Below are 21,606 nucleotides of genomic sequence, written 5' to 3'. Positions count from 1 at the left end.
TTGGCAAAACAATAGATTCTTATTTTTTCACAACTTAACCCCATTAGACCGGGCTTTTTTGAGACTTCTTGGATGGGGGGTTGGATTTTGGCTCTTTCGACCCCCCCCCCCCCGTCATAACTTCTGAACGGTATGCTCTATCATCACCTAATTTGATAGGAGTGATGTTCACGTAAAGTTTTTATAATTCCGGTAATTTTGGTGACGTAATGACGTAATATGACGTAATTATGACGTCATCGGTGTGATTTTATTGGCTAAATAGGTAACTCCCACAATATGTAAAAGTATTAGACAAAATAGTGCGTATTATTGATTTAAAGGTATGCCAAGACATTTGACGTCACTGGTGACTAAGTTGACGTCAAAATGTCGTCGAAAAATGACGTCATGTGTTGTTAGCGACCCCCTGGGATCCGCCATCTTGGATCGGCCATTTTGGATTTTTTTTAAATACATTTTTTTTCCATTATGACCCCAAATAACAATCACAATAGACTAAAAACAATAATCTGAATGTTTCTGGTTAAGAGAATTACAGGTTGTGACGAATTTAAAGGCGAAAAAGCCTGTTTATACAGAAAAAAATGATCTTGCCGCCATCTTCGATTTTGAGCGATGACGTAATCAAATAAGCATAAGTTAAGAATATTTAATCATGACAATTACATTAAATCACATATGATGTTATACATGTAGGAAAATAGTGTCGTTGAGCAAGAAAACATTGGAAACAACTATGTTTAAATCGAAATTAGTGAAATTTGCATAAAATGCCTCTTCAGACACCCGTTACCATGGCAACACGAAAAATGGTAAACTTATACTTTTATCATAATATTGTTGCCAACTAAATTTTATAAAAAGTCATCAAGTTTGGTTGTCCTAACATACGTCGTTTGGTAGTTATACGATGTCAAAGTTGGCGCGGGCACTTTTAGCCCCCCCCCCCCCCCGTCTAGATAGGGTTAATCTATGACTTTTGAATTGACTTCGGCAATCTACGATATTGATATCCATCTTCTAGATCTAATACTTGTTTTAATATATTTGCTCCGTTTGCAGCTGGTTTTTACGATTTACAGCACAGTCGAAATCTTTTTGGAAACTGAAAAAATGTGATGGGTGCGCCTATTGTCTTCTTCGTCTCCGCTCATTTATTTTCTACTTTCTTTCAAGTACAATCTAATTGGCATATGATTGTTTGCGTTCTTAATCAGTTATTACTTAAGTCTTAGGCAGAAACTTGAGAGTAAAACTTTTCTCATAACGAAACATTTTCCACTCTCATCTTGTTTCCCATTTTTAAAGCTATGCATTACTATTACTATGCATTACTGTTGTGGCACGGAAACATGCTGCTTTGGGCACAGGCTATCCTGCTCTGATTCGAAGCCACTGCCTTTCATCTTAACCCACCCTTCTTCACTTTTGTGAGTGTTTCTTCTGAGAGGGAGCCCAGAAGAAACATCTCCTGTCGCCATTGCAACCGCTGACTGAAAAGCTGTACGATGTTTGTATCGTTACTATTAGTGCTGCGTACCGGTACTGTGTACTGTGTACCGGTACTGTACCGTAAAAATTGATTAGCTACAGGTTCAAAACACTGGATCATGAAGTACCGGTACTGTACCGATATAAATTTACACCAAGTATGTGCTTATTTTGCGACTGATCTCCTGAGCTCATGGCCTCATGCAACACCAAACGTGACCAAAGTGACACCCTGGAACAGCGTAAATAATATGCAACAGATCATTCAGGCAGGCCGGGAGTTTTGATAGCAAGGCCAAGGGAGTTTGGCGGTAGGAAATCTAGTTATGTTCTTTGAATATAGATACTGACAAGTTGAAAACAGTTTATTGATGATTCTGTCATTATTGAAGAAGTTCAGAAGAACACATGTTAATTTGTAAAATTGTTCAGGTATAGGTGCAGGTCTGGACCTGTACCTAAACCTCCGTACCGGTACCGATACCTGATGTTACGTTTAGGTACGCAGCACAAGTTACTATTTATACCATTTCAGGACGAGGAAGTAAATGCAACGGGAAACGGATTTTTAAAAGGGGGAACAGAGAGCTTAAGTGGAACCACTTTACAGAAGAGAAAATCCAAAAGTACACTCATTTTTTTTTTCTTATCAAAAGCAGAAACTTTATTTTGTAGTTTAATTGTAATAATTTTAAGACAGTCACAGTTAGGCTCATTTGGCCATAAATGTTGTAAAAACAATATCTGAGCTGCCGTAGCAACAATACACCATAAAATCAATGAGACGATTTGGTCCTCTTTATATTAGAATGCTTTTGAATAAGAAGTTGAATTTTTGACATTTTTGCACAGTCGCTAAGGTTCGCATATTTACCCAAGCACACCGGTTCAACCCTACTCTCTACCTCAATAAATGTGTTGATCTTTTACGTGCAGAGTTATAAAGCTTGAGGCTTATGCCTGAAGCTCCCTCAAATACACGGGCCTCTCCTTAGACAAAGCAAAGTGGTCGAACCTCTGAGAACATCATGAAAACATACGCCTCCTTTATCTTGTGCGGGGAATGACCTACATGAGGCAGACTATCTAGTGCCACAAGTTTATCAACTGGACTTATATGTGGCAAACTATATCATTCAATCAAAAAGGTCTGACTTCAAGCCAAGGAATCGCTGACTCAGCGAACCTCTGAGGACATCACAAAATCATGTTACATACCCTTTCCTTATCTTGTCTTAGCATTGACCTTTTTCGCACAGACTCTTCAGCGCCAGAAGTTTCCCAACGGGATCTTTCTATGGCAAACTACCTATACAAAGGCCAGTGACCCCACGAAATCTTCAATTTGACTCTTGCGATTTAACTAGTCTGGTCCGGAATACGGTGACGACATCCAATGTAAAGAAGATAAATAGTTCACAGATCCAAGAATCCAATTTCGCTCCAAATCCCTTTAAGGCGGGCATCTAAGTAGTAGCAGACGATTGCGTTAGAGTCCAAATGCCGCCTTTGGCACCGGCTGACCTTTGAAGAGTTAAGATTGTCTGATGGCTTTGAAATTATTCAAAGACATGGACGGATGTTTGTCTAGACTGGGTGCATCTTTTTGCAATAAAAATATGATTTTTCAGGCCCCACGGGATTATTTTCTGATCTGTATCAAAAAAGGGATCATCATATACGGAAGGAAATCTTTGGTGCACCCACAGCGTTAGCACCCCAAACCTAGCGGGCCGAAAGATTAAGCTAGCGTTTACACTATGAAGGAGCATGGAATCGACAAGGTGTACGTCGTAGCTATAGTTCAAACTCTACACATGTTCGACCGTCATGGCGTGATCAGTGTAAAACATAGACTTGGTTTATGCGTACGGTGAAGGCATTTTAATGATTTACGTTTGTTCTACGTTTTTAACTCCATGAAAATTGGAGGTGTGTTTTGGATGTGTTTTTCTGTGTTTCTGTGTGTGTGTGTGTTTGTGTTTGCGTGTCTGTGTATGCATCTGTGTGTGTTTGTGTGTGTGTGTGTGTGTACGTGTTTGTTTGTGTGTACGTGTGTGTTTACGTGTCTGTGTATGTATCTGTGTGTGTTTGTGTGTTTGTTTGTGTGTGTGTGTGTGTGTGTGTGTTTGTGAGCGCGCTCGTCTATGTTTCTGTGTGTATTTCTATTCAGCATAACTTAAGAACCTTTAGATGAATTGTGATGATATTTCATAGGTAGGTCTTGGGGGGGACAAAGGTCATGGTCCATCGATGTCTGACCCTTGTACAACAGTAGCACTTCCAGTTTTCTATCTTTTGTCCTGGCTGTCCGTGATATGGTCTATTTTTATAGGACGAGTCCCTCCCTTCTATCATTATATAACTGTCCGTTCGTTGTTGTATTTTATTATGTATGGGAAATTATGTACTGAATTTCACTATTCAGCCCTGTTGGGCTGTGAAAACAGTTCATTCAATAAACCAGTCATATAAGCTCTTTAGAAAGATTTAGATTTTAATAAAAAAAACATTTACATCTGTCATCTTGTCATTACACTGGAAGCATTGTCACGCAATGAACATAGATTGAACGTACATGTACAAGTTCCTAATTTAGGTTATAGACCAATGTAGTTTCCTTTCGCTATGATCCATAGCTCAGGAACTGAATACTTTGAACGTGTGTTACACGAGTGCCTTATCCGAATGTTTGCCTTTCACAATTTTGATATGAACTGGTTTCCTGTTATTTCACAAAGTGTAATTTTAACCAACTCTGCAAAGATAATAGAACATCTCAAACGAGTTGCAACAAGTTTTACTCTTTATTGACATCAGCGCATTCTGTCTGCATTATAATCCATCACTTTATTGTTAGACGTTAGATGGCGAACGTACCAAGAACTGCAAAATGTTCGCACAAATCTAACTCCTCATTAATTAAACTTATCTCTTAGTGCGACAAATTTTACTTCTCTACTAATTTTCTTTTTGCGTATACCCAATGCATTTACTCTTTTAAACAAGCATCGTAACATGAAAGTCAATTATAATATTGTAACCTAAGAATAACCATGATGATTATGAAAATAATTCCCAGAACGATCCCAATCCCGTTGACAGGGCTCGCCGCGACGCCTTTTTGTCCCCGTAGGTCTTTGCCTCATTCGCCTAACAATAAAATAAACAGTCAATCAATCAATCAAATGACGTAGTAAACGATTTACAGGTTACAATGATGATGATGATAATGATGATGGTGATTATGGTAACGATGGTGATAGTGGTGTGACTTCAATTCTAATCCAAGTGTTCTCATTGGGTACCATGTCCATTCGTTCTTCGTATTTTCTTTACCGTTAGCTATTTTCTATTTTCCTCCAATTAATTGTGAAACACCTTGTAATAAATAGTAGGGAGTAGTTTGACCTTGTCGTTTCATTACTCACATCTTGATTTGAATCATTGGTATTTGCTGACCAGAACGATCCGAATGATCAACAAGACCCAGCAAATGATCCCCAGGAACGCCGATAAATCGTTGAGGCATAGGGCTACATTTGACGCATTTTTGGCCCTGTCGGAGTCACGAGAAGCCTTAGCGTCCTTCACCTAACAAACAATTTTGTAAAGAAATCAACATGTTAATAAACAAACAAACAAACATGACATATACTGCGAAGCTCACACGAAGTACATGTACGTACTTCCCCCCTTCCATGTTCGTTATTATCTCCATATAAAAATACTTTTTCATGGGGATATTGTTTTGAGTGTCTTTGCGTGTGTTTTGCGTGTTTGTGTCACCGGTTGTATGTTTGTGTCACCGGATGCTTAAAATCAGCATAATTGTAGAACATGTAAATGGATTGTAATGATATTTGGTATGTCAGTAGGAGTTGGGAGGAGAAAGGTCAAGGTCGATTTTGGGCCCCCTTGTATGTGTCACTGGAACTGCATTGGCGTAGAAAGGAACAAGAGATTTTCATATTATTTGGTACGCAGGCAGGTTAGACATAGATGTACACACTGAAGTGCAAATTATACAAATTGGGACTGAATTTGCATAAGTAATGAGGAAAATCTGTATTTGCAGTGTTGTTTATCGCATATTATAGCACACCTGTTGGTAGCGAAACTGAGTCGAATATATTCCCCAGGGCCCGACAGCTGGAGCTCAAACCACAAAGGTATATACAACCTAACCTGTATATTTGTTATCTCCATGAAAAAAGACCAACATAACAATAGATAACTTGAGCAAATAAAACACATCATATATAAAAACAAATTTCATGGAGATTTTGGGTCTTCAGACTCTCGTTCTACAGGGCAATCCATGGCACGTAATTCCTTTCCTCTATACGGCAATACCCCGCGACCTGAATGCCTTGGGATCAATTTATTATTGGAATATTCTGCAAAATATAGAATTATGACTGAGAAGACACTAAACAACACAGAGAAATCGTACAAAAATCATCTTACCTCGCACGATTTGGCGATTGCCAATGCGCCAACAGGCAGACAACAGAACAAGGCTGTGAAAATGGACAGGCCCATGTAGGTACGAATATCGCCCTGCTCCGGTGGCACGAAGGTTGGCTAAATTAAAGAAAACAATATATAAAGAAAATGAAAGCGTTGCATACAAGGACGTTCAAGAAGTTCTCGGTCTTATCTAGTCAAGTGGGTCCAAGGTCCTCCCCCCAACAAAAATCACTCGACCTGGTGACAATAGAATAAGGCAGCACCGTCTCATTTATGAGTATATTCATACTTTTAGACATTTTAAGAGTCACTTGTTGGGGACATAGTTGAAAAGTCTGGGTCTTCTCTGACCTAATCAGCAGAAAATAAGATCATCCAACCGAAATATTACATCATACAGTGGCGTCCGTGTGGCGCAGTGGTAGATCACTCGGCTGTCAAACAATGGGTCCCCGGTTCGTATCCCGGTGTGCCCAGAGACATGTCCGGACTTGTGCTCTTGGGAAAGGCACTTAACACGTCTTTCCTCACTTCACTCAGGTGTAAATGAGTACCTAGCTCATCTAGGGTTAGGAACGTCCCTCGGATAGGACGTTAAATGGAGGTCCCGTGTTTGGGGAGAACCACATCCCGCGCACGTTAAAGAACCCACCACACCTTTCGAAAAAGAGTAGGGGCATGCCCCGGTGTGCGATGGCCCAAACCTTACAGTTCGGTCTGGGATGACATCTTGAAAAGGTGATAGTTCACCTGTTATGTCAATCCTTCCACAAATGTGGTAAAATCGAAATAAATGGTAAATAAATCATACCTCCTGGTCATTCATCAGAGGACGTGCGTCACTTGTTACCACTGCTGCCTGTCTGTTCGGCTGTAGCAGTACAACATACTGCTGGAGTGGTAAGTACTGCTGTTGTGGTAAGTACTGCTGAGGTACAGACACATGCTGCCTTGGGCACAGGCTTTCTTGCTCTGGTTCGACGCCACTGCCTTTCATTTCAACCCACACTTTTTCAGAATAAGCGGGAAGAAGCCCAGACGTATTTCCAGTCGCCATTGCAACCTCTGACTGAAAATCTGTGCGATGTCTGTCTCGTTACTAAATATATCCTTTTAGGACGAGGAAGTAAATGCAACGGGAAACGGATTTTTAAAAGGGGGGGATTCCGGAACAGAAAGCTTAAGTGGGGCCACTTTACAGAAGAGAAAATCAAAAAGTACACACATTTTTTTTTCTTATCAAAAAGCGGAAACTTTTAATTTGCAACCTGTTTTCAATGAAATAATAGACAGGTCAAAGTTACGCTTTTTTTATTTAGCCATAAATGTTACAGAAACAATATCTGAGCTGCCGTAGCAACAATACACCATAACATCGATGAGGCCATTTGTTCCTCTTTGTATTAGACTTCTCTTGAAAAAGAAGTTGAATTTTTGTACATTTATTTACAGTCGCTAAGGTTCGCATATTTACCCAAGCACACAGGTTCGCCCTACTCTTCTAGCTCAATAAGTGTGTTGATCTTTTGCTTGCCGAGGTTTGAAGCTTGAGGCTTATTCCTGAAGCTCCCTCATACACGGGCCCGCCATGGCCATGTTCGAACTGGGGCCGACTTTAGCCTCGAAAGCTGTATCTTAATCAGTAGCGAAATGACTTGCTTTGTAGCAAGACGACCTATAGTGAACTGGCGATGTAGCCAAACGATTAGTTACCGAGCTCTTTTATCATATCTCACAAGAAGCTGAATGGATCCGAAAATCAAATCATCGGCCTCTTCTTGGACAAAGCAAAGCGGTCGAACTTCTAAGGACATGATGAAGACATACGCCTCCTTTATCTTTAACGGGGAATGACCTACTTGCAGCAGACTATCTAGCGCCACAAGTTTATCAACTGGTCTTATATGTGGCAAGCTGCCGATCTGAGGTCTATAGGCCATGTTGATTCGACTATATGAATGGCATCTTCTATTAGCCCCAAAATTAATGATGCGAGCGTACAAAAGTTGGCAAAACAATAGATTCTTATTTTTTCACAACTTAACCCCATTTAGACCGGGCTTTTTTGAGACTTCTTGGATGGGGGGTTGGATTTTGGCTCTTTCGACCCCCCCCCCCGTCATAAATTCTGAACGGTATGCTCTATCATCACCTAATTTGCAGGGAGTGATGTTCACGTAAAGTTTTATAATTCCGGTAATTGTGATGACGTAATGACGTAATATGACGTAATTATGACGTCATTGGTGTGATTTTATTGGCTAAATAGGGAACTCCCATAATATGTAAAAGTATTAGACAAAATAGTGCGTATTATTGATTTAAAGGTATGCCAAGACATTTGACGTCACTGGTGACTAAGTTGACGTCAAAATGTCGTCGAAAAATGACGTCATGTGTTGTAAGCGACTCCCTGGGATCCGCCATCTTGGATCGGCCATTTTGGATTTTTTTTAAATACATTTTTTTCCATTATGACCCCAAATAACAATCAAAATAGACTAAAAACAATAATCTGAATGCTTCTGGTTAAGAGAATTACAGGTTGTGACGAATTTAAAGGCGAAAAAGCCTGTTTATACAGAAAAAAATGGTCTTGCCGCCATCTTCGATTTTGAGCGATGACGTAATCAAATAAGCATAATTTAAGAATATTTAATCATGACAATTACATTAAATCACATATGATGTTATACATGTAGGAAAATAGTGTCGTTGAGCAAGAAAACATTGGAAACAACTATGTTTAAATCGAAATTAGTGAAATTTGCATAAAATGCCTCTTCAGACACCCGTTACCATGGCAACACGAAAAATGGTAAACTTATACTTTTATCATAATATTGTTGCCAACTAAATTTTCTTTCTTTCAAGTACAATCTAATTCGCATATGATTGTTTGCGTTCTTAATCAGTTATTACTTAAGTCTTAGGCAGAAACTTGAGAGTAAAACTTTTCTTATAATGAAACATTTTCCACTCTCATCTTGTTTCCCATTTTTAAAGCTATGCATTACTATTACTATGCATTACTGTTGTGGCACGGAAACATGCTGCTTTGGGCACAGGCTATCCTGCTCTGATTCGAAGCCACTGCCTTTCATCTTAACCCACCCTTCTTCACTGTTGTGAGTGTTTCTTCTGAGAGGGAGCCCAGAAGAAACATCTCCTGTCGCCATTGCAACCTCTGACTGAAAAGCTGTACGATGTTAGTGCTGCGTGCCGGTACTGTGTACTGTGTGCCGGTACTGTACCGTAAAAACTGATTAGCTACAGGTCAAAATACCGGATCATGAAGTACCGGTACTGTACCGAAATAAATTTACACCAAGTATGTGCTTATTTTGCGACTGATCTCCTGAGCTCATGGCCTCATGCAACACCAAACGTGACCAAAGTGACACCCTGGAACAGCGTAAATAATATGCAACAGATCATTCAGGCAGGCCGGGAGTTTTGATAGCAAGGCCAAGAGAGTTTGGCGGTAGGAAATCTAGCTATGTTCTTTTAATATAGATACTGACAAGTTGAAAACAGTTTATTGATGATTCTGTCATTATTGAAGAAGTTCAGAAGAACACATGTTAATTTGTAAGATTGTTCAGGTACAAGTACAGGTCCGGACCTGTACCTTAACCTCCGTACCGGTAGCGATACCTGATGTTATATTTAGGTACGCAGCACAAGTTACTATATATACTATTTCAGGACGAGGAAGTAAATGCAACGGGAAACGGATTTTTAAAAGGGGGAACAGAGAGCTTAAGTGGAACCATTTTAAAGAAGAGAAAATCCAAAAGTACACTCTTTTTTTTTTCTTATCAAAAGCGGAAACTTTATTTTGTAGTTTAATTGTAATCATTTTAAGACAGTCAAAGTTAGGCTCATTTGGCCATAAATGTTGTAAAAACAATATTGTTGTAAAAACAATACCGTAGCAACAATACACCATAAAATCAATGAGACGATTTGGTCCTCTTTATATTAGACTGCTTTTGAATAAGAAGTTGAATTTTTGACATTTTTGCACAGTCGCTAAGGTTCACATATTTACCCAAGCACACCGGTTCAACCCTACTCTCTACCTCAATAAGTGTGTTGATCTTTTACGTGCAGAGTTATAAAGCTTGAGGCTTATGCCTGAAGCTCCCTCAAATACACGGGCCTCTCCTTAGACAAAGCAAAGTGGTCGAACCTCTGAGAACATCATGAAAACATACGCCTCCTTTATCTTGTGCGGGGAATGACCTACATGAGGCAGACTATCTAGTGCCACAAGTTTATCAACTGGACTTATATGTGGCAAACTATATCATTCAATCAAAAAGGTCTGACTTCAAGCCAAGGAATCGCTGACTCAGCGAACCTCTGAGGACATCACAAAATCATGTTACATACCCTTTCCTTATCTTGTCTTAGCATTGACCTTTTTCGCACAGACTCTTCAGCGCCAGAAGTCTCCCAACGGGATCTTTCTATGGCAAACTACCTATACAAAGGCCAGTGACCCCACGAAATCTTCAATTTGACTCTTGCGATTTAACTAGTCTGGTCCGGAATACGGTGACGACATCCAATGTAAAGAAGATAAATAGTTCAAAGATCCAAGAATCCAATTTCGCTCCAAATCCCTTTAAGGCGGGCATCTAAGTAGCAGCAGACGATTGCGTTAGCGTCCTGATGCCGCCTTTGGCACCGGTGGACTTTTGAAGAGTTAAGATCGTCTGATGGCTTTGAAATTATTCAAAGACATGGACGCATACGCCAAAAAGCAATTACTCAAACAACTGGATATGATTTTGGAAACGGTCAGACGTTTCAAGTAGCATCCACTACTTTTCGTCAGTGACTGTGAGCAAGATCAGTTGAACAGCAGGTTTATAACCACGAACTATGAATTGATATGCAAATAAGAAGAAGACAAATTTTTAGATAGTCCAATAGAAAGCGAATTAGACAACTCAAGACAAGGTTGAAGTAAAAGGGGACAATAGCTCCTATTGTTTTAATATAGGAGCTAAAGCTGGTTTGCCCCCAAGGCTATGTCCCAAGTGCCAGACAGTTCCACCCTTAGCCCTCCTTTCCTGTTGAGGGTTGGATTGTATATCCTCTCATATATTGCCTCCCTTACTCCACGTTCGAACCAGCGGGGTTCACGGTCAAGGATGGACGCATGGACGTATGTTTGTCTAGACTGCCTGCATCTTTTTGCAATAAAGATATGCTTTTTTCAGTCCACGAGGGATTCATTTTTGATCTGTATAAAGAAAGGGATCACAATCCACGGCATTAGCACCCACAGCGTTAGCACCCCAAACCGGGCGAGACAAAAGATTAAAGAGCAAGCCTGGACTATAAAACCACCCAATAGATTCAGCTAACGTAAACTCCCAGACGTCAGTCTGCTTCTGAATGCCGTGGTATTCACATCAGTGGAGGGCTCACTGGCTAAGACAGTTTACTAAGTATTGAAGTTACTTCAGCACATTTTTCAAATGTGGAAAAGGAATGAAAGTATAGGTGCACATCAAGCCGTCTGCTCTGATCCCATTCTATTGTTCTTGGAGCCAGGCGGGTGGAGATCCCCTACAGAGGATAATCCATTTATGATGTTGAGATCTAGATGAGGGTTGGAGACAATTTAGCTGCTAACTCCCTAACAGATGATTAGTTTTTATAGGAGGAGGACCCTGGGTCCCCTTGGTCTGTCTAGCGTTTACAATGTGAAGGAGCATGGTATCAACGAGAGGTGTACGTCGTAGTTATAGTTCAATCTCTACACAAGTAAAGAATGCATGGCGCGATCAGTGTAAAAATCAGACTGGTTTACGCGTACGGTGAAGGCATATTGATGATCAACAACGGTTGGCAATGCAGATCTGTTCTACGTTTTTACCCTGTATTCGTGCAAGTGTCTGCGTATGTTTATGTGTGTGAGTATGTGTATGCGTGTGAGAGTTTATACATATATGTGTGTGTGTGTGTGTGTGTGTGTGTGTGTGTGTGTGTGTGTGTGTGTGTGTGTGTGTGTGTGTATGTGTGTGTGTGTGTGTGCGCGCGCGCGCTCGTCTGTGTGTTTCTATTCAGCATAACTTAAGAACCTTTAGATAAATTGTGATGATATTTCATAGGTAGGTCTCGGGAGCACAAAGGTCATGGTCCACCGATGTGTGACCCTTGTACAACAGCAGCACTCCTAGTTTTCTATCTTTTGTCCTGGTCGTGCTATGGTCTTTTTTGATAAGACGAGTCCTTTCCTTCTATCATTATACAACTGTCCGTTCTATATCTAACATCAGCTATCTTATCACGTAGCAAAGTAGTTAACGTTATATAACCGGTCCCTCTACTGATTTTATGCCTATTTCTGACAACCTATCATTACAGTCGGGCTTTCTAATTACCGCTGCGAGGTGATTTTATTCTTTTAAGTTCGCCGGTGTGCCCTAATGAACTGGGCTGGCTGCGGGGCAACACTCCTAGCTCTACACACACCGCGTTTAGGTCCCACTGGCATGGTTATGCAACGGTCATATTTTTTTTAACGAACTCGCTCAGTGTAAGGCCGTAGGGGGCCACTCATCAAAGCACTGAACTTATTCTTACTGTAGCAGCATCTCTTCGCCCTAGGTCAGAAACATCAATGCTCGAGGCAAGCTTAAGCATGACTTCACTGACCCATTAGGAGAAGCAGGGGTTACGAAGGCTGCTCGGAAAATTCCCTACCTCATTTAGGCCGGAATGTTTTGGTCCACTCACACATTTTCGAAAGATGTGGTGGGTTCTTTTACGTACTCAAGGTGTGACTCTCCTCAAACACGGGACCTCCATTTAACGTCCTATCGGAGGGACGTCCCTAACCGGAGCTAGGTATTCATTTACACCTGAGTGAAGTGAGGAAAGTCGTGTCAAGTGCCTTTCCCAAGGACACAACGTCGGGGCGCAGGCTCGGACATGTCTCTGGGCACAACCTGGGATTAGATCCCGGGTCCCATTGTTTGACAGCCGCGCGCTCTACCACTTGCGCCACACGACGCCACCAGTGCCCGTCGGGTGTGTAGCCCGGTCGGGCCCTGAAGTCACAATTGTGTCCCGATGGACTGCCGGACACCAGAAGAGTACCTCTCGGTGTTCTCACGAATTATTAGCTTATGGCGTATATCTATCACCGGGTGCCGGGTTGATTTTAAGTCCGAGTTAAAATGATTCGGGGTCCCAGAAATAGCCCCGCAGCCGCTGGGTGTCCCACGGGGCCACTTAGGGTCACACCCGGCGGGGCCCCTTTTTCCAATCGGTACCTAATCATAAGGGGTGTTGTATATATATACAACCAACCCATGTCTACATAGCAAATGCATATTTCTGACCACCTATCTTTCCAGCCCGGGGCTTTCTAATTAACCACCGCCTAGTAATTAAAATCAAGATCGTAAAATTGTGCGCTTATGTGTGCGCTTATGCTTATGTGTGCGCTATTGTGGTTTCCAGGCTACCTAACGTTACCTGTTACACTGAATTGGCATTCTGATCACGTACCAGCAAATGACGACAGCATTGCCTCCGGCGGTACATCCTTATTATGATACACCTTCGCAACAGTTTGACTGGCAGTATTTTAAATCTGAGACGGTAGGTGCATCAAAATCTTTTCATCAACATATAACTATCTACACCTGTACGCTTATGTTAAATCTTAACTACAACAGCAAGAATGTAAAATTTAAACCAGTGCTTTTGTTTTTAACGCTCAGTGCCTTAACTATAAAGAGTATAGGTCCGGTCTACCATTGGCATGAAGGTCTCCCAACAATTTTATTACAATGGAATCCATTAGTAAACGCTGCAAGCAATTCATTAACTAGAAGGTATCGCGACTGAACAGATTAGCATATTAACATTATGATTATAACGTGTTCGATAGTCAGGGATCACCCTCCCCCCAAACCTAGCTCCGTTCAATAATGGCCATGTCATAGTATCATTCTTATCGTAACTGACACAATTCAAAGCAGAAAAAGAGACAGATATAATTCAAATGTTGTTAGTTGGCTAAAAAGGTATATGTTCTAGATCCAGCCTTATCAATGCCACAATATATAAGTGCAAAATATATAGCACAGACACTGTAACAGTATATTGACAAAATCATGTCATCCCGGACATAGCATTTTGCAAGGACATTATATAGCCTGCTATTGAGCTGTTGTATATCATTATTGGCTATGCTAATATTGTAAATTTTTCGAGCACAAAAGAAACGTCCACCATTCAGTTTAAAAAACGGATGGAGCATTTATCCGTTCCGTTAACTTAAAGTTTGTAAAACTTTTACAATTATTCCACAATTTGAAAATAGAAATGGCGGCTGAAAACGAGCTTTACTCCCCTCCCCCTTACACTGTCGACAACCGAGAACAACAGCAGAGCTATGGGTTTCACCCGTACTACACCCAACAACCACATAACAACCAACAACAGTACAACCAACAACAACAACAATACAACCAACAACAACAACACCCCACAAACATGCATCCGTACGGACAGCAAACTGCCGCTGTCGTGGAAATTTCGGTATACTTTTTCATCGTCTAATACGTTTTAGCATTTGACAATATAGATACATAGAAATGAGGCTAGATGAAATTTACCGAGGCACTGGTAAGAATACAACACGGGGTATTCCGTATCGCCCGAGGTGCCGGCCCGACCGCGGGTCGTATCGCGGGAGGGTTGGGACCGAGGGTGATGCGGAATACACCGCGTTGTATTTGATTTACATGTATGTCATACCCTCCCGAAAAAAGGCACATTTCAATGCGAAATGCGCCTGAACTTGAGAGAGTTTTGTGTCCTCGAACAAAAAATTGGAAACAACATCGATTCCAACCTTCCAATCCGGTATTCGAATTTTCGACAGCGGCGCAACCGGCGCACTCAAAATACATTCTAAATATTCTATGGAAGCCCGTGTTATTCAAGTAGAACCCGTATCGAACGTTTTCGCGGCCCAGGTATGACATTTGTATCTGTATCTATATAGCGGGTATAACCGCCATTAGGCGTAACACACCAGCTTCGCAGGCACAAGGCGCGGCAGCAGCTGGTTATATTACACCGAACGGCCTGGCATAATTGTATGTATATTATTCGTCCCAATTTCTCAATCGAATTAGGTGATGCCGAAGGACTATTGGGGCCTGTCAATCTTTACCCTCGTGTGTTGCTGCCTGCCTGTCGGCGTCGCTGCTTTGATCTTTTCTTACGAGGTAAGAGCCGTTTCTATGGTAACGCGTGCGTGTGATCTCACCGCTGCCACCAGTATAGTGGTTTTGACGCGATGCTAACTGACAATTTTCAAATGCAGGGCCGATGCTTTGTCCTAGACGTCAAAATACGTATGAAATCGTTTAGACGGATAATTCACGTGTCTTTACTAATCAGCCATACGAACATGTGAGCTTTTTACTGAGACCAAAGTACCTCTTCCAGATGGATTTTCTCTTTGTAGATATGTTTTTGGTTTGCTTCTCTATAGTATACGTATAATTCTTTTCTGAATACAAGTGAAACGATATGGCAGGCTTGCAGTTATAAAAAGGGGGTGGGGGCCGGGGTAGTCCAATAAATGAGCAAAGAAATGTTTGAAGACTGTACTTTTCGCTACCGAAATTTGGAATTGAAGGTTTCAAGATAATACAGGAATAATAGTCTGTATGATGATAAAGAATTTAACGTTTCTTCTTAATTTTCTGCTCGGCAGGTACAGAGTGCGAACGCTATCGGAGACGTCACCAGGGCCCTAAAGGCATCCAACCGTGCTAAGATCCTGAACTACGTAGCGCTTGGGCTGGGCGCTTTCTGTTGGATGCTGGTGTCCAATCGTTAGATCTGAATCATATCAAAGGGGAACGAAAGTCCTCTTTGGTGTATGTCTAAAACAGATAGTTCTAACATAATAAAACAGCTTAAGGGAAACCTAAGCAATATTAGGGTCTGAAAAATTGGAGTATCAAAGTCAATTTATTTAATCATCTCTATACATGATTAGTTCCGAAACAAACATCACAATGTATAGCAACGTCCATGATGCGAAAATATCATATTGCTGTGATGTGAGAACTCACTGAAAATCGTGGCCAGAGTTTTTGTAGGCTTGCGAAACTAAGGGGATCATTGTACATCATGATATTGTGCGGTTTTAAAATCCTAAAAGTATGAAATTATTACGCAAATATGCTAACTAGTGTTAATAAATGTCACTACCATTAGGATTCAAGGATTTTTTTCATTTCCATTTTTTTGTCCTAATATTGCCTTGGTTGCCTTTAATGCGTACGTCAGATGACAGTTACTCAAGCAACTGCATTTGGAAAAAGTCAGACGTTTCAGACAGCATCCGCTGTCTTTCGTCATTGACTCTCGTCATTGACTAGTCACTGACGAAAGACAGCGGATGCTGTCTAAAACATCTGTTTCCAAATCCACTTGCTTGAGTAACTTCCATTTGGCGCACGCGTATTTAGCTGTTTTCAGTTTCAAACTGTTATACTGTTGCATGAGTAACTGTCGTTTGGCGTATTTTACTACATGGATGTCTAACCTTCGTAGCTAAATGCGTAGTGTTAACCTGCTATTGTTATTCTTTTGAAGACTACGTCAAGACATCCTAAATTGTCTTAACATCTTTAACATATCTATAGAGTTTTGGCATAAATCTGGTTTTCCACTCCTATCGTTAGTCACTGACAAAAGACAGCGGATGCTATCTGGAACGTCTGACAGTTTCAAAATTTTATCCAGTTGCTTGAGTAACCATTTTTGGCGTGCTACTGTTAAATTAGAATAACGCACGATGCTATCGAAAAAGACCTTGAAAATTAGGGCTTATTTGCACATATCATAAATCATATAGTTGCGCTATATACTGCATGATTGAAACTCCATCAATATGAAAAAACACTAATTAATATAATGTAAAAATTACAGAGAGCTGCAGGAAGCAACTACAGTCATCATTAATTATAGTAAACAATTACCGTAAACAACGACAGTAAACAATTACATCGCAAACAACGACAGTAAACAAAATTACATCTCAAACAACTACAGTTAACAATTGCAGTAAACAATTACCGTAAACAACTGCAATTAACAATTACAGAAGAAAAACAATAAACAATTACAAACTTTAAGGCAACTATAGTAAACAACTAAAGTCAGAAGCTGAGCATCGTACGTTGTACATACTTTTATAGATTATTATATTCATTCTCAAACAGAGAGAACATGTCAACAAAGCCACCCTTGAGAAACGTAAAGGATTATAAGAAGAGCAGGGGAGATAAACAAAAGATTATACATGTAATGTTTATGGGATTAATACATGAAGGATATCATACGCAAGCAAATCCCAAATGAATATCATTTTCAACACTCTAAACATATTCCCTTTGTTCTATATACCAATTGTAGATAGCCACCCTTGAGAAACGTAAAGGATTATCAGAGGGGCAGGGGAGATAAACAAAAGATTATACACATGTTGTACATGTAATGTTGTATGGGATTGATACGTGAAGGATATCATACGCAAGCAAATCTCAAATGAATATCATTTTCCACACGCTACACAACGTCCCTTTGTTCTATATACCAAGGCTGGATGAAAATATTTGTCGATAGATCAAATAGAAGAGCTGTTAAAACCTTTTATCAGACGAAGGCTTTGTTGCTATAATTTGGATTCCCATTAAGGTAGAGATAATGCCACCTTTACTGAATGATTCATTTGGGGATTAATCATTACACAGTTTTCAGTTTAGTGACACTGAAGAAGAGTGATGGATGTCACTCGAAACGTCCGGAATTAAATCTCCGAATTTTATTCAGTTGTAGAGTTTGAATTGTCTTTACATATTGTTAACCTGGATATCTGACCTTCATAAATGCACTCAGTTTTCAATTAATTGGTGAAACTGTCTGTCAAGGGATGATGCTAGAGCTATATGAAGAAAAAGAATATTAATTATGAGAATTATACGAGACAATCTGAGATTGCGGTCGGGAAATTCTGCCATGTATTAATTTGTGAATCTAAAGAATAACAATAAAGGTATCATTACAAGAAAATACATTTCTGCATTTAAAGCTTGTCAATTTTTCCGTACCGCCGTAACGAAAGTGAACCATTTGTACCCTTGTTGTGTAACGTACTTGGACGCGACAGCTTGGATTTTTAGACTCACCCTGTCAGCATGTATAGACCTTTCTCACGCGGCGGGCAGGATAGAATGAAAACGAGGCCCTTGTGACAAACATTAGACCAATCCTGTCAATCACAATTAGCAGTTTAGCCAATGATTACCTGATAATTGGAGAATCGACCAATGAGGAAGTGGCTGCATGTCCGTCACAAACTACTGCTCTTTTTATACATACTGAAATACATCCATACATATATGCATCGTGACCAGTCCCTCCAGCTGTCCTGCCACTTGCTACATACTACATGTGGTAATGTGATTGAAAGCCGCAGGGTGTCTGGTACTTTACCAGTTACCATGGCGACAGCCGTCTATTCCGGGTCATTGACCTTATTTGTTTGAAGATAAAGAAGAAAAACAGGAAGAAACGTGTCAAAACAATATGCTATTGGCTGTCCTGCCACTTGCTACATACTAGTAATGTGATTGAAAGCGACAGAGTGTCAGCTACTTTACCAGTAACCATGGTGACAGCCGTCTGGTTCCGGGTCATTGACCTCATTTGTTTGAAGATAAAGAGGAAAAAACAGGAAGAGGCGTGTCAAAACAATATGTTTTCCTTCCGTAAAGGTTAACTTAATTAAGTTTCCCTTCCGTGAAGGCTAGCATATGCATATTAAAGCATCAAAATAAAATATGTATGGAATTAAATAACACTTCCAGATTAACGCAAATGTTTCTGGCGGAAATCGTATTAAACGTGGATTAATGGCAGGCAATAGTAGTTACAACAAGTGAATCTATTCACCATAATGAGAATTAATACCATTTTCAAATCGTCAAGGCCTTTTGCAATTAAAACGATGTAACTGAGCTGTCATTTGAAGTGATCAATCGCAAAACAAACACAATGTGGGGAAATTAATGTAAAGCGAAGGAAGATTATATACTTAATGCAATGTTTATACCAGTAAATCACCGCATTGCATCGTGCAATGGGAATTCAGTCACACACCGAAATATGATATTCTCATAGGCACATAAATATCAATATTAACAATGTTGTATTACACGTACAGCCAAGCAATTTGAGTCCCCATGGCCATTTTATATTGCAATTGGTTATGACGTTGTACGTATCGTCAAGAAATGCCATAAGATCTGTAAACTTAAGTGCGTCACAGTTTTGTCCTTGCACTAAGTACTGTAATTTTTCTCGGTGCTTGCTTACTTTCTTTTTTCGGTGGTTAAAGCAAATGGACGGGCCTTAGGACACCATATACATCCCTAGCCTCCTTCGTAGACTTCCTGGAACGGCGGCGTATATGTTGGAGTGGGGCCGTGGGGGGTGGGGGTGTTACCCGATTTCTTGCACGGGCCTAGGTTCTCTAATGCCGGCAAGGGACTTTCGCCGCCGAGGGAGTTATGTCAACTCTCTCTATATATATAGACACTGTCGTTCCAAAAAGTCTGCGAAGGAGGCATATACACCTCGGTACGGGTCATTAACCCTTAATAATTGATTTGATACAAAGTTCAAAGTGACTATGAAATGCTATCAATGTGATAGCCGCCACCAGGCCTTCCTACGGGGGTATGAATCGTAGAATTCGACAAAAGAACTAATAATTGACCAGTAGAGTCGTTTCACGGTAAGATTAATAATTCCAGCTCTTGCGAATAAAACCCTCTGGTGGCCAAAATTCCCTGGCAAGTATTCTCCCTATAGCTGGCAAATAGTTAGTCTGGTAGAGACTAAAGGAATTCGTGGTTACGCCTGTGAATATTACTCCCCATGGAGAGGAGGGGTTTTGGCTGTTTTCAGGCGTTTTTGTCGGGCTTTCTACATCGTCATCTTTTTTTTTTGTATAACCAACCCACAAAAAAAAAAAAGATGACAAAGTAGAAAGCCCAACAAAAACGCCTAAAAACACGTAAAAAAACACCCGAAACCCCTCCTCTGCTTGGAGAGTACGTATAAGTGAATACGCCTAGCTTATTCACATTCAACATGTCTAATCCTCAGACTAGCTTATTCAGTTATTAGCGACAGCAATTGCAAAATTACAAAAGCTGATCTAGTCACGGCTATGGGTGTGTATTGAAAACAATTACATACTGCATACCATAGTAGTTAAAGCTTTGATAGGTCCTTATCTCTTAGTTGCAGCCGCACCCGTATAACACTGAAACCGCGACAGGTCACAGAAGAAACATACATACACAGCTTGAAGAAACCTTACATGACACAGAAAAAGCTCACGGCGTTTTTTTTTTCTCCCTGAGACGAATTGTTTAGACGGCCGTGTCGCAAAGGAGATTACACCTTATATGTACTCCTGAAAATTTATCGTGAAAAAAAAATTAAGCAAGCTTTTGATACCGTTTTGATTAGCTAGCTCAGTAGCTGTGTAAATCTTACAATGTCTTGCCGTTCTGCTTATTTCCGCATGGTGTCGCTGGGGCACTAGCTTGTTCAGTCAGTCTGGGAGAAGAGTAGACACATAGTGCATTTTAACCTTCGCCGAGAAGGTTATGGAGAGGGTAGCGTTTGTGTGTTTGTGTGTTTGTGTGTGTGTGTGTGTTTGTAACAAACAGCATAACTCGAGAAGGCTTGGATGGATTGTGTTGATATTTGGTAGGTGGGTAGGTCTTGATGAGACTTGGAAATGATTAGATTTTGGGTCCCCCAGCGGCTTGTTACGATACTGCAGCAGAACTTCCTTTTTTGATATCTCATATTCTGGACATGCTATGGTCCTGGTTTTTGAGTGGTAGATATAGCTCTTTGGACTGAGAGTAAATGGTATAGGTTTTGCCCCCCTACCGGCTTTTTTGGAACTGCAGGAGCAGGTTTTGCTTCAGACTTTCAAAAGGGAATTACTCAAGAAGGGCCTGATGAATGGTCAGGATTTTTAGTAAGTAGATAGCTTGAGTGATGATGTTCATGATTAGATACTTATTATGCAAATCAGTATCTAATTTGCATAATTAATGATGAAAGTTTATACAGCCGCCAAATTCCATGATAGGACTCTCAAACATGTGACATATGTAACTGAGGAGGAGAGAAATATTGATAGATATCAACTTTGCAAATGAAGACCTCATTTGCATAATTAATGAGAAAATACTATAACTCAAGATGGGCTTGATGGATGGTAATGATTTTTGGTATGTAGATAGCTTACGTGATGCTTTGTATGATTGGATATAATTATGCAAATCAAATTCTAATTTGCATAACTAATGAGACGGTTTTAAAACCCGCTTTGTTCCATGATATGACTATTCAAATATGTGACATCTCTAACTGAGGAAGAGAGGAATTTGATAGAAAATATGCAATTGTAGGCGTAATTGGCATAATAAATGAGAAACTACTATAATTGCATACAGGTAAATGATGGCAATTTCATACTTGTGGCATTTG

The 21,606-nt window shown here is 40.3% G+C and overlaps 1 protein-coding gene and 1 long non-coding RNA gene across 4 annotated transcripts; one reads left to right on the top strand and one right to left on the bottom strand.

Moving 5' to 3' along the window:
- Nucleotides 1–4,597: 4,597 nt before the first annotated feature.
- LOC136422271 (uncharacterized) lies at nt 4,598–18,231 on the bottom strand. Of its 3 annotated transcripts, XM_066409926.1 has the most exons (4): nt 6,779–7,376; nt 5,965–6,081; nt 4,926–5,088; nt 4,598–4,647 (listed from the first exon to the last, which is right to left on the bottom strand). In XM_066409926.1, the coding sequence occupies exons 1-3, from the start codon at nt 7,022–7,024 to the stop codon at nt 4,939–4,941; spliced, it is 513 nt and encodes a 170-aa protein (XP_066266023.1). In that variant the 5' UTR covers nt 7,025–7,376; the 3' UTR covers nt 4,598–4,647; nt 4,926–4,938. The 3 variants fall into 3 exon arrangements, 2 of the variants coding, with proteins under 2 accessions (XP_066266023.1, XP_066266022.1); XR_010753589.1 differs by lacking the exon at nt 6,779–7,376 and adding an exon at nt 18,216–18,231 and having other exon boundaries at nt 4,634–5,088; XM_066409925.1 differs by having other exon boundaries at nt 4,634–5,088; nt 6,779–7,370.
- Nucleotides 14,437–15,855, top strand: LOC136421352 (uncharacterized). The gene is made up of 3 exons (XR_010753437.1): nt 14,437–14,541; nt 15,144–15,236; nt 15,731–15,855. It is a non-coding gene; the product is annotated as an uncharacterized lncRNA (long non-coding RNA).
- Nucleotides 18,232–21,606: the final 3,375 nt, after the last annotated feature.

This window comes from Branchiostoma lanceolatum, chromosome 16 (genome assembly GCF_035083965.1).
Source record: "Branchiostoma lanceolatum isolate klBraLanc5 chromosome 16, klBraLanc5.hap2, whole genome shotgun sequence".
Taxonomy (NCBI): Eukaryota; Metazoa; Chordata; class Leptocardii; order Amphioxiformes; family Branchiostomatidae; genus Branchiostoma; species Branchiostoma lanceolatum.
The sequence above is the reverse complement of the archived record's forward strand: the minus strand, read 5'-3'. Positions and strand labels throughout refer to the sequence as shown.